This window comes from Megalops cyprinoides, chromosome 14, assembly GCF_013368585.1.
Source record: "Megalops cyprinoides isolate fMegCyp1 chromosome 14, fMegCyp1.pri, whole genome shotgun sequence".
Classification (NCBI taxonomy): domain Eukaryota; kingdom Metazoa; phylum Chordata; class Actinopteri; order Elopiformes; family Megalopidae; genus Megalops; species Megalops cyprinoides.
The window spans coordinates 29450987-29464440 of record NC_050596.1 but is presented as its reverse complement, the minus strand read 5'-3'; the positions used below and the strand labels follow the sequence as shown (position 1 = coordinate 29464440).

The 13454-nt window shown below is 38.3% G+C and overlaps 2 protein-coding genes across 2 annotated transcripts in view; one reads left to right on the top strand and one right to left on the bottom strand.

The window, feature by feature from the left end:
* Positions 1-3032: 3032 nt before the first annotated feature.
* Positions 3033-4560, bottom strand: hoxd13a (homeobox D13a). The gene is made up of 2 exons (XM_036544778.1): positions 3945-4560; positions 3033-3292 (listed from the first exon to the last, which is right to left on the bottom strand). Exons 1-2 carry the CDS (start codon positions 4558-4560, stop codon positions 3033-3035), a joined length of 876 nt encoding a protein of 291 aa, XP_036400671.1.
* Positions 4561-11040: 6480 nt separating this feature from the next.
* evx2 (even-skipped homeobox 2) overlaps positions 11041-13454 on the top strand; it is a 2716-nt gene continuing 302 nt past the window's right edge. Inside the window, exons 1-3 of the mRNA XM_036546071.1 lie at positions 11041-11464; positions 11910-12157; positions 13142-13454. The exon at positions 13142-13454 is cut by the window's right edge and continues 302 nt beyond it. Of these exons, the coding sequence (XP_036401964.1) occupies positions 11041-11464; positions 11910-12157; positions 13142-13454 (985 nt within the window). The remainder of the gene's footprint in view (positions 11465-11909; positions 12158-13141) is intronic.

Sequence of the window (13454 nt, the reverse complement as noted above, 5' to 3'; positions counted from 1 at the left end):
ATTTTAATAAGGTAAAACATCTGATCTATTATATTTCAGTTCAGCAAACAGGCCCACATATTAAACGTCGGCCTTGTCAAATGCCCGTAATAGCTGGGTCATTTCCTCTCGCTTTTAAACAAATACAGACCTACTGTAGCCTATTTAGTAGACGAATTGCATAAAAAGTACAAACGATATATATGTATAAGCGTATAGAACTATTTAATTTTAATTTTTAACACAATTATTCAAGAAATACGTGATTTTAAGGACAAATACACAAATGTAACACAAACGCATTTTTTCAAATAAGTATACAGTTTTAGAATTTTTACGCAGAACTAGCAGAACGACCATCACAACAGCAACAACAACGACAATCACAATAGCATCAGTTGTAGTAATAGTAGTTGTAGTAATACTACTACTACTACTACTACTACTACTACTACTACTACTAATAATAATAATAATAATAATAATAACAATGGTTCACTGAATTAAGAGGGAAATTGACAGTTGCAGCCAGTACAACAAATTTGTAATCAAGGCCAAATAACCTCTAGTTCAATCGAATCACACTATGTTTATCTGAGACATTTTGCTTTTGTTTTACCTGGGAACCAAACTAAGTGCCGTTTACCAAAATCTCACTGTCTTTCAGAATGTATTTCCTACCTTAAAAGGACTGTCCGGACAGTTTCACCTGCAGACGTGGAGAGACATGGTCCTTCGGCATAACTTTACAAAATGCACATTGTAAACCCATCATCTCCGGAAAGAAGTGCGACAGTTCGGCCTCCTCCATTTTACGAGTCTAGTAAAATCAAGAATTCTTTAGAGCCAGAATTCCTTTAAGTCCACGGCGCGCGCAAACATTGGTAAGGAGTATTTATTTTTCTGGTCATTCGCTGTTTGTGAGGGAAGTTGCTTGTGTGTAGGTAAAATCGGTATAGTTCAAGGTCAAATTCCAGAGACTCAGCATGACTAAAACAAGTCCAAGTGCACATTTATTTGTAGTATTACTTCGTAAAACCACCATTTCTTTTTCTTTTTTTTTTTTTGCTTCTACTGTTTGAGTTGGAAAAACACTCCGTCATTTCAGATTCGAAACACAATATCGTGGAATGCAGAAGAAGGGGTTTCCCTTCTTATTATTGACATATTTAGGAAAAATTAACAATATCGACGGAAACACCAAATTTTATGTGCAGTCTGTCAATGTGTGTGAGAGCTTGTGTGGTCGATACTGAAGGAAGTGCACTTTCATATTTTCATTCCAAAATACCGGTATTAAATGCATCTAAGATACGTGGAAAAATATTCTAAAAGTTCGATTTATAAAAGATTACACTGTGTTGCATATGTATGTCATTATATATTGAAAAAAACGAAATACTTTCCTATTTTATTGGTAATGAACAATACATGCAGTGACAAAATTTAACCAGTAGATGGCGAAAAAGCCCCATGGATGACAACTGTTCAATATTCATGAGCTTCATTAAAGTCAAGGTCAAAGACTATAAATGCATGTCAAGGTCAATGGTAAAACTGAAATGACGTCAAGATGAACAATAATCAAGATAATTTTGATAGTTATACATTAACGATTTTACAGACTCGGGCTTGGTTTTTCATTTTGTTGTATAACAAGATGTCTACAGTACACGAGGTCAGGCTTGAACAATACAATGGCGCGGGGCCCATATTTTGAAAAAAGATTGTCCCATTTCAATTTGCATAGGATGCAGCTCATTATGGAAAACTACCTAACTGGTAAACTTTAATCAGACATTTATTCATAATAAACAGAATCTAAGATCAGATGATGTCGCTTGCATGTTGCGCAGCTGAAGATTGACGTAATGCCTCCATGTTGTGTTGTACTTGGGTTGTACTCTGCCTCACTTGAAATGTAAATGTAATGTAAATGAATGTATTATTAGTGGACCCAGCTACCTATAATGTAATTATTTTGTACGAAATGTGATCTATATTTCTTCAGAGTGCATAGACAAGAATGTTATGAAGAAGTCAAACGCTAAAGTGCTTATGTGCTCTATCTATCTATCTATCTATCTATCTATCTATCTAATCTGGCTAGCTAGCTACGTGTGATGTGTGTGTGATCGCTCTGAGTTGCATAAAATAAATGAATGCAACCTGTGCCGAGCTGATGGATACTTCTTTATTGCATTATATCAGTTTTGTGGGGCCTCAGTAATCGGTTTAAGTTATACGTTATGTACAAAATGTATGCCCGGGTCCACTCATTCAGGTCACCCTAAAATGTTGGATGTGGTGACGTGAAGATGAATGAAAAGTGATCAATTTAAATATAATAATAAGACGAAACGGGGATAACAATTTTAAATTACAACAATATTAAATTACTGAGTTTTGCATAAAAATATCAAATTTTGGAGCACAAAAACGGTTTTAAAATGGGATTAAATGAAATATACTCATAAAATGTGCAGCTATAGCTTTTCTACACAGGGACAAACATCAGTATTTTGTGCCGTCAGTGAGATAAAATTGAACAGACTCGTCTTGTAAAAATGGGTCGCCTAACAAGTTAGACGAGTCCTTTCAGTATGTATCTATTATATAGATACATATCTGACACAATTTATCAATATTATATCTCATGTATTATTTATCAATATTATGACAGAACACATTTTTGTATGAAGCATGTGATTCGAACACGTCTGTGTTTCTGGTCGCACGTCTCATTTCTTCTTATGTTTCATGTTCTTTTATGTTGTCTCCTTGCGGAGGAAACGAAATAAGCCGAGGGAAATATGAAATAATTTATTTTAAATGTCTTTTGCAAAGAAAACCAAACATTTCAGTACAAACATTTCAAAACAAACATTCAAACACATTACAGTGGACGGTGGCTCAGCGGGAAAGAGGTCTACAAAACTGTAAAAATACGAAAAGGCAAATCATTCACTCACACATCAAAACAGATTTTAAAGGCTGTTCGACTGAATACCTGAGAGCAGTTTACATGGCCTTGCCTGACGCTTTCAATGACTTTAAGAATAAGTTTCAAAGTCTTGCAGTTTAGATATCATCTTCTTGTCTTTGACTCTGCGATTCTGAAACCAAATCGTGACTTGCCTCTCCGACAGGCTCGTCGAAGAAGCTATCCGCCGCCTTTTATCCTTAGTAATAAATTTGTTAACGGTGTACTCTCGTTCAAGTTCTTTCAGCTGAAGTTTGGTATACGGCACCCGCTTCTTCCTCCCACGTCGGTATAAAGTGCTGACATCTGGTTGGTTCAATCCTGGCTCGCCTGCAGATGTACATAAGAGGAGAAAACAGTGCAGACCTATTAAATATATTTATGGATAAAAAACGTCTTCTGAAACTGCTATAATTAATTCCAATAATTGTTGTTACTGATGGCAACAATTATTGTTGTTATTGTTGTTACTGATTCCATCATACGTCCTTGTTACGTTTTATACGAATTTATACTGAAAGACAAGTTTAAGTTAAGGTAAGCAGTTTTGTTTAATTCAGGCAGAATAAAACAGCTCATTCTGAAAAGCTACAAAATAGGAATTTAACTACTCGCGTACCACCACTATGGTATCAGAACGCATAAATATTTTCTAGCACTCTCAATAATTCTATGTGGAAACTGTATGGCAAACTGTATGGAAAAGTATTCATAAGACAATTTCGAAAACAAAAAACGGTATTTCCTTTAAAATGGCTTCTTCATTAACCACTGAATCAGCTTCTACACGTGAACCTAACCACCTGAAGAGGTGAATCATTTAACAGTTTTTTCTTCATCCATTCTTACTTTGGGTAAAAGCGTCTGCTAAATGAATAAATATAAATGTAAATGTAACACGGTCACGGACACTCATCGCTGGTGGGCAAACGTAGAAAGAACAACCATACGAACGCTGAGTGCCAGAGAGGAAATACCATACCCACGAGAGATGACTTCCAGATATTCGAGCTCGGAGTCTGTTCTTTCGCGCAATAAAGTTGACTGTTCCAGCTATTTGACCAGTTCCACGGTTGGTAACTCTCCATGGGCAAAACAGCCTCGCGTCTCGGGTCGCCAGAACCAGCTCTGGGTACAACAGGTACATCAATATATCCGGGAATCCGTGAGTAGGAACCTGTATAGCCTTGGTAAACACCAAACTCTTTGGCCCTTCCTGCCATTTCGTTACAGTGCATGTTGGCGCTGGCATAGCCTGATATGTCCATAAGTTTGTCCACTGAATGTCCACCTAGAGATGCATGAGGCGATTGTTTCGTCGCGTTCTGCTGGAAGCCGGCACTGTGCGGAATTTTGCAACCATAGTAAGTGTTCCCAAAATGACAGCCGAAGCCGATGGAAGGATTTGCGGCGGCCGTGGAGCCCGGAATTGGGGCATACGTTTTAATAGACTCAGGACTGAGAGAGGCAGATCTATCCGCAATTGAGTACACCGTCGACCCTGTTGCAGATCGGCTTGAATGAGCCCCAAACGCAGACGGATAAAAACTCCTGTTTTGAACTGAAGCGATATCCCCTCCCAATCCGTCCAATTCCATTTTACGGATATACTCTCCGTAACTTTTCTGCCGTGAAAACCTCACATACGTCCACAAACTGCAACCCAAAGTTACCTCATTGCATTACAGCACATAAATCCAAACCACGTATGAAGACAGATAAGCTTTTATATTTTTTCTTGACTAATTACAGAACTGTGACCATAGGGTACGTGATTGGTTGGCGGGGATCACGTGAAATGCAAATAGATTGGCGCTCGATAACTAATACTTACGTCTTTACCATCTTGTTTCCAGGAAAAAAACATTTGTGCGTTGGAAAAGCACACCTATTTATAAAAAATCAAAATGGCAAATTATCCATGTAAGATTGCATTCAGCAGTAAAATTTTCAAACTATTACAAAGGAATTTAAAGCTACAAATCGATAGAGTAGCCTATTAGAATCTTTTGCCCTGGACGTTAAAAATTAAATACATTGGTTAAAGTATTTCATTTTAAACTTCTCAATTCCCGTTGCTCCATTTCAAAATCTTTTTTAAAAAAATCTAACAGAGAAGCTGTTGCATCGTATGCGATCTTAACGCCGTTTCTCAAATGTTTAGTAACCTAGCGAAGATATTACCCAAGAGATCAGAACAGGTTTTTATAACAATATTACTGACTAAACACTAATCTAAAGATTAGCGTTAAGGAGAACATTTATACATTATATTTAGTGCTAACCTTAATTGGTAACCTCACATTCTATAGAGTCATGTACAACAACGTCAAATCACCGGTATTGTGACGAAGAATCAGACATCGTGTATTGTCGCACCATTTCTCAGAAAAAATGAATGTGCAAGGTAAAATATCAAATTTATCTGTCACATAGAAATGCATTGCGGCTGAATGTTTTCAATAATAAACAAAAGAATGCAATGCTGTGATTGGAAAACTTGATCCGAGTTAAATCTCAAAATATTGACACTTAGCTAAAACGGTCATGAATGAACAAACCGGCGTTATTATAGTAAACACATTTCAAATTCACATCCACATACACAGGCACACACGTAGGCCTACGGTTAAAAATCCAAACATCTTACATTTCCTTTAGATTATGAGTGCAACCTCTTTTGACTCAAAATGCCATTGGAACAATGCGCAAGTTTATAAAACATTTTATATTTTTCCCATCGAGATAGCTATAGCAATATAATAAATAATGAAAAGTTGTAATTTCTTTATAGTAAAGGCATTCAGTGCAACATTAGCTATTGTATTGAAATACTGCCTAAAAGCTGAGCACGTATCTGAGGACCTTGGTTTTATACCATGACAGGATGAATTGATTTTATTCTATTCACCCTCACACATATTTTTTTCTGCACATTTCAGATTAACAAGTACTCCTCAACCGTGATAACTATATTTCCATATGAAGATTTCTGTTTTCTCTTGAGAAAGTAAGCAGATATACTAATACTTACTGAAATCAAAGACCATGGCACACGGTGCACTAAATGTGTACTCCTTTAACAAACTTCCCCAGAAATTCTCCTAAAATGTTCTCATGCTGAAGCAGACAGCGCAAACTCTCCTCAAACAGACTGCTGTTAAAGTTACTGATCTGTGGCGACATTTTGGTTAAACTTCACTTTTAGCGACTTCATTTTTTAGCGCAGACGGAAAAACATTAAACACAAGGAACATTATTTACGGCCTTAAAACAGTAATACGTCTAAAAACTCTACTTTGCCAGTAGTTCAGCAGGTCGTGTTGTGCGCACTAGCAGTTGATAGAATTCGTTGTCTCAAGAGACATCCGCTGTTGCGCTGTAATATCTTGAAAGTAAAAAAAAGTGACTAATGGGATCGGCACAGCAGTTAGCTGCTACTATTGTAAAGAAGGAAATCAGAGTATTAGATTTTCTCTGTTGTAATATCGACACGTGGATTGGGTACGGCTAATTCTGCAGACGCAATCAAATTTTCCGAGTGACACGAAAAGCTAGCCATTTGATTGAGGAGGCTCGTTTTAATAGCTTCTCAGAGTGAACTTGGACTTGCTCGTTGCTACACTCGAAAAAGCCTTTTCGTCCTCTGGCTCTGTCCGTTTCCACAGAACAAGGGGAAAAGTTTTAAAGGCCAGCAATATGTCGCTCTTTTTTTTTTTAAACTAGCGCTACTGTGAGTCAGCTTCGCTTCTTTCTCCCATCTTGAAAAGTACGCACTTGCCGAGCCTTGTTTTCAAGTCAGAAAACCATTCATTTCGAGAAGTTTTCCGGTTCAGCGGTCTCAAGCTTCCTCTTTTGTCTTTTTTTCGCAGATGTGCTCAGAAAATGCGCATTGTAACCTTAATAATGTGGGTAAATAAAGGGGTTGTCCAGAAAAATATGTCATTTTATAATACTGACATTGAAATGTCCACAAACAGGCCCAATTTACGCATCTGAAAAACACGAGAAAAGCCGAGAGGTATACTCAGCAGATCCATGAATTACAATACACTCAAAACAGGCCATGAAAAACAGATTGATGTTTTTGTAAATGTAAATGTGTTATTGGAACACAGTTTTGTTACTTAATGTACACAAACTGGGTATGTTTAATACTTAGGAAATATTATATCGCACGCATATCCGTGTTGACAATACAACTGCAAAATGGTGAACACTCGGGTGTGGGGAAAAACATATAATTTAAACGCATAGCAATATCATTTGGATTTAGCAAACCCAGCATTCTCGGACAGCACCACGTACAAAGGCACCGCCTTGGCGCTGACTGGGCTCCAGGATAATCCGCAGGCCCCTCAGTGGTAATCGTTGGAAGACCACCATACACGCTGCTGAAAAATATAAGTAAAATATATGTGATCGTGTGCAGTTTGTATTTGACTGGAGGTGTATACAAAAGTCATGGTTAGTACTCCTGACCCCCTTACAACTCACTTTAACTGACTGAAATATCACCCACCCCCTCCAATCTGGCGTTAGTTTCGCACTGAAAGGTGATGAACCCTGTGAATGAGTCCCGCGACTTCCACAAATCCTCCTCCCGCTATAAACGCCTCCCTGCAATATTGCCCTGCTATCACTAGATGGCTCTATCAGTTTATTTTGTAGCGAAATGGGATCCCCAAGTCGCTGAACAGTAGGCCTAAAGACAGAAATATCTGCCCAATTCGCCGACAAGACCCGACATGCAACACCTGTGGGCTCCAGAGGGGAAAAATTGACACGAATCTCCCAATCACCGAGAGAGTCGGAAACTAAACCAGACGATCCTCCCGAACTACAACATGCTGTTCTGTCATTTACCTCTACTCAACCCGGTGTGCCTTTATGGATTGTTGACAGACCACACAATGCAATAAAACTGGTTAGAGAGACAGGAGATTTAGCTTTATTGCACTTAAGTCAAGGACAACGTGACAAATGACAGCCAAGGGTACATACGGACTAACTGAGTCACTGACAAAAGGTCAATACTATTCTGACTTGCTATGGCGTTTAAACTTTGTATTAACTCATTTGCTAAACAATTACCTTGGATTGCAGCAGAAGGAGATTCTGCGTGGAAATCTTTTCTAAAATCAATAAATATGTTAAAATCAGCGTTCAAATCGCATATTAAGCATTTGAAAGTATCACTCCTTATCATAAATGTTTTTCATTCAAGAAGATATCCTTCTGACAACGATCACACTTGTACAAATATGATAAGAGCAACAGCGGGAAGTGACCTGTATGATCGTCCCTATTTTACTACCCTGTGTACACATAGGCTACATACAGTTCCGTATTCAAAATAACTATAGCTACCATTGTAAACAACAAATGCACTTACTTATACAGCAAATGTCCTTTCGTGGGATGGCATATTTTTCACACTCATACTCTTACCTATTGATATAATTCATACAGAAGAGGTTGAAAGTGTATCAATATAACGTCAACAATTTTGTCGACCACAATTCATGTAGCAATATAGCCACAAAGCAATATTTAAACATTAGTCGTTTTCATGACAATAGTCTTCAGTAATGTATCCTGGTTTCAAATGGACAGGTTCCTCTATGTCTCGGGTGTCGAAAATTACATGTAATCAAACAGGCAAATATTCACCTTTAGCCTCTCCGCTGCTTGCATCTTAAGTCGTCCTCGGATAACTGCCCGTCAGAACAAGTGCTTTCCGAAATCAAAACACTCCCAGGTTCGCATGCATTGTAATGTTAAGGCAATATTGTGATATTTATAAGACAATATTTTGATTTTTAGTACAAGCATAGCGTTATAAATTTACAGTTATAATGTGTTTTGGCCATAATGTTATGTTATTGTGTGGTTGCATTTATATTTTTAGTGTATATGCGCATTTTTTATGTTATATGTGTGTATAAATGTGGATAAATATGTGTTGCTGTGTACATGTAATTTAGAAAAACACCCCCAATAACGCTGCATCGGCGTCTGCTGCATCACAATAAAGTTTGATTGTTACATCAGGTCTTCCTTCCTCCGGTACTTACAGAACAAGTTTCAGTGTTTTAACTTGAAATAAAATAAATGCTGTGTACCTTGCCCACGAGTGCGGTAGCGGGGTGTAACGCATCTCAAACTTAATCCGATTTCTTTTAACCGGATTCCTTAGATGTTCAAATAAAAACTGTTTTCGTTTACCAGTCAATACTTTTTTTACACCAGCCCACTGCAGATTTCTGTTAATTAAGAAAAGCTGTTGGGGGCGCCAAAGGACGTGCAAGACGATTTTCGTTTACCTGCTCGCTGCCTTCCCGTGGCGCACACGCGCTCGCGTTCCGTGCGTCCTAACCTCGCCAAGGCAGACCCGTCTTCCTCTCTCTCCTGCACTTGGTCGGAAAGCAGACTTCTCGTTCGTTTCACCCCCGTATTGTGTGACATGCCGACTGCTTCTTAAACACATAGTTTGAATAAAATTACTTGAAAAAAAATTAAGAATGAAGCCAAGAAGAAAAGGAATTAATTTTAACTGGACTGAGTATTAAAATACCGGTTATAACCAAACTCGCAGACAATATTGACTTTTGTGCTGAAGCTACATATATATTTTTGAGCAGTTAAATGATGAGAACACGTATGTACACTAGCATGCATGGCATGTGTAATAGGTTGCGCAATATTTGATTACGCCATCGTTGCGACCTGTGAGGATTTTTTTTCGTATTGTTTCTTATGTGTTTTATTATTATTACTAAAAGAAATAGTTTTAAACAAATGTGATCAGGAGCGAGGCATGGGGAGAAGTTCCTTTAACAGTTGTGTTAATGTATCAATTTTATATTAGTTTTATCAGCGTCACCTGTTATTCTGTATTATTACTTCCTTACTATTAAGGGAGACATTAGGAAACAATGTGAAACATTATCAAGAAAATTAGCAAAATATTGCAAAGCTAACATTTATTCTACAGTATTCTAAAATTGCACATTTATTCCGACGCAAAACGCCATTTTTTTAACCTGAAAAACATATTATAAATATAATGAAAACAGTTGTATTCAGATTTCCCTTATTCAGGATTAATTTCAATAGTGACCTTTATATTTCCATGTGTGGCATCATAGGATTTATGTAGATGGAATTATGTTTCTTGTTGCTATGTTTGTTTCACATATAACAAAATGTCTTTTGTTATAAGTAAAAATATCACTTAGCAGTGCCACTCCACTCTTCACCGACAGATAGGTAAATATCATGACAATAACATCAAATTCGAAAAGCATTGATAAGGCAAATATCACAGCGTTTTGCCATACATCCACAATGAAAGGGGAAAAAAAGAAAAACATTTCGTCTTAACCGAAATTATGTGTCGTGGTTAATTCATCCTCGCGCGGGATTAAAACGAATAAATTCTTAAGTAACGGCTAACCCCGGAGCCTCGCGGTGAAATTATCGATAGAGGAAGAAAAGGGGAAAAAGAGAGAGAGAGAGAGAGAAAGATAGAGAGAGTGAACAGGAGGGAGGAACAATGGAGAATCAAAGCATAATGATATTCCTAAATGAAGAGGGAAATGTTGCAGTGCTCATTTTATTAATCAGACTGTCAATTTCACCCCAGAGGCCAAACCCAAGAGCAATCTAAAGCGGGCTCTGATCAACCAAGGGACAGCAGCGCGAATCTTCACTTCTGCTCTGTCTCTCCACCTGGATATATTCGTCTGACCGCAGGCCGCCTCTATCATCCACTGACAGCCCTCTTGTATTTATTTGCTTATAAACCTGTTACAATAAATGATTATTCGAGCAGCGTCACTCGCACCTTAATGACGAGCAACCACTTTTTGATGAATGACATTTCGGACTAGAAAGGATGCACGGGTCATTTTGAGCAGTCATTCGTTGCTCGCGCTGGCAGTCTATTTTTTGCGTCCAGCTCATAAAAGGTGTAGTATTATTTAGAGATAGTTCCAGAGCTGAATGCGAATTAGCCCCCAGCGCAACTCATCAGAGGACGAGCCCTGGAACTTTGGCTTTTCCTATAAAGCTTGATGATGGAGAGGATAAGAAAGGAGATGATTCTGATGGAACGGGGGCTGCACAGTCCCGCTGCTGGAAAAAGGCTTGCGAATTTGTCAGACTCAGCTGGAAACGCTGTGTTGGAGGCCCTCGAAAATTCTCAGCACGGTGGTCGCCTCAGCCCGAGACTGACTTCCGCCTCTCTACATGGCAACCTGGAGGATATCCCCACCAAAGGCAAGTTCGAAATAGACAGTTTGTTCAGTCCGCACCACCACGCGGGCGACAATACCTCCTCCGCCGAGATCTCGTCTTCGGAAAACCGGAAGAAAATCAGCTTGTATCCAGACGCTTCTCAAGACTCAGACATGAACAGTGATGTGGAGGTGGGGTGCCCTGCGCATCGCTCTCCCAGCAGCCTCGGTGCCAGCCAGCACAAGGAGAACAACAACAAAGGTAAATCACATTCCTCACCCGCCAGTTTTAATCCTGGCTGCACTACTGTATTTTTATTATGCGAATCAAAATGCGAGTCATTTTTTTTCTGCACGTGAAATGTGCGAAATAATAACGTTCATAATTGCGATTGCTCTCGAATTTAGCACTCAGTGATTTTTTTTATACCTTTACCTTTGCTGTTTCGTTTTTAACATTATAATTTATGTCAGTAAATGTTTGCTACTGCTCTTGTTTTTTGTGACCGCCTGTTATACTAGTGGTTTTCTAAGAGATAGGTATCAACTAATAATAATAAAAATGAATAGAAATGATACCAATATCTTCGGAGCCATATATTACATGATTCTGTAAAAAAAAATCACAGTAGGCAAAATGTAATTGTGGTAAAATTCAGTCATACAGTATGGTTATTTTTCTTTCTTTGTTTTTTTTTTGTTCACAGGTTTTTCTGACAGTAATTCTGGAACCTCAAACACAAGTTCTTCGTCCCTATCCAACCTAAACGTCAACGGTAATTCAATAGGCAGCTCGAGCAGTTCGAACTCGGATCAGGTGAGGAGGTACCGGACTGCTTTCACCAGGGAACAGATAGGAAGACTGGAGAAGGAGTTTTACAGGGAAAATTACGTCTCAAGACCAAGGAGATGTGAATTGGCCGCAGCTTTAAATCTACCTGAAACTACAATAAAGGTGCGTCTTGTTCGATCTGCATTTGCTACATTGTAAAATACACACGGGTGTCACACATTTACTCATATCCACCGCCTTTTGTGAAATGTATAACATTTTTAATTCAAGTGGGAATTTGTACCATTTTAAACAGCGCGGCAAAATATTACTGTTAATTTAATCTAAACTAATCGCTTGAAAAAACGAGACTCAAGTGCACAAATGTCATTTTCGACCAAGAATTATTTTAATTTTATTAACAGGGATCATATAATAAATTTTCTGAATAGATGCATAAATAATAAACAGATATATAAATGAAAATTTCAATCATGTTGGAAACTGCAACACGCTCCGTATACTTAAAATCAGTTTGCGATATCTTCATATCCAAAATATGCTGGAAGAAAATTAATTTCTTGTTTTTAATGTAAACATGACAATTTTATATAATGCCTCAAAGAAGCATAAAGAATTTTTTTAATGTAACACATCACACGTATGCATGAAATATAATGTACATTGCACATGTGCGTTAAATTGTCACATTTTGATGCTATGCCATTTAAATAGAATTATGCAGACGAAGTACAATTGATGAAAATGACTTTATATTAAAACCAAGGTCTGGTTGAGGTTGTGTATTTTCGTGCGTGTTAAAAGGAGCAGATATATTTGACACCCAGATAACATCTAAACAAAATCCGAAAACGTCTATAAGATAGGTGACTTCATTTTTGTTTACATCATATAACACAAGAGCCACGTTAAGGTATTGATACTTTATATTACAACCAAGCTGTGCCGTCTGTTGCGTAGTTCTCCCACAGGATAAATTGACATACTTTTTTTCTAATTATGCTGCTGTTGTCTAGATCACAAAATTTAATTTAAATTCGTCATTATTCTCTTTTGTTACGTGGCCATATATATATATTTTTTTACTTGTAAATGCTGAAATCAGACGAACTGTTAAACTCTATTGATATTTTCTGCTTTCTCAAGGTGTGGTTCCAGAACAGGAGGATGAAGGACAAGAGACAGCGACTGGCGATGTCTTGGCCACATCCAGCCGATCCAAGCTTTTACACCTACATGATGACGCACGCTGCTGCCACCGGAAGTCTACCATACCCTTTCCATTCCCACATGCCTCTGCACTATTACCCTCACGTGGGTGTCACGGCGGCAGCTGCTGCCGCGGCCGCGTCAGGTGCTGCTGCATCACCTTTTGCTACCTCCATCCGCCCTCTCGATACTTTCCGCGCACTCTCGCATCCCTACTCACGGCCGGAGCTGCTCTGCAGCTTCCGGCACC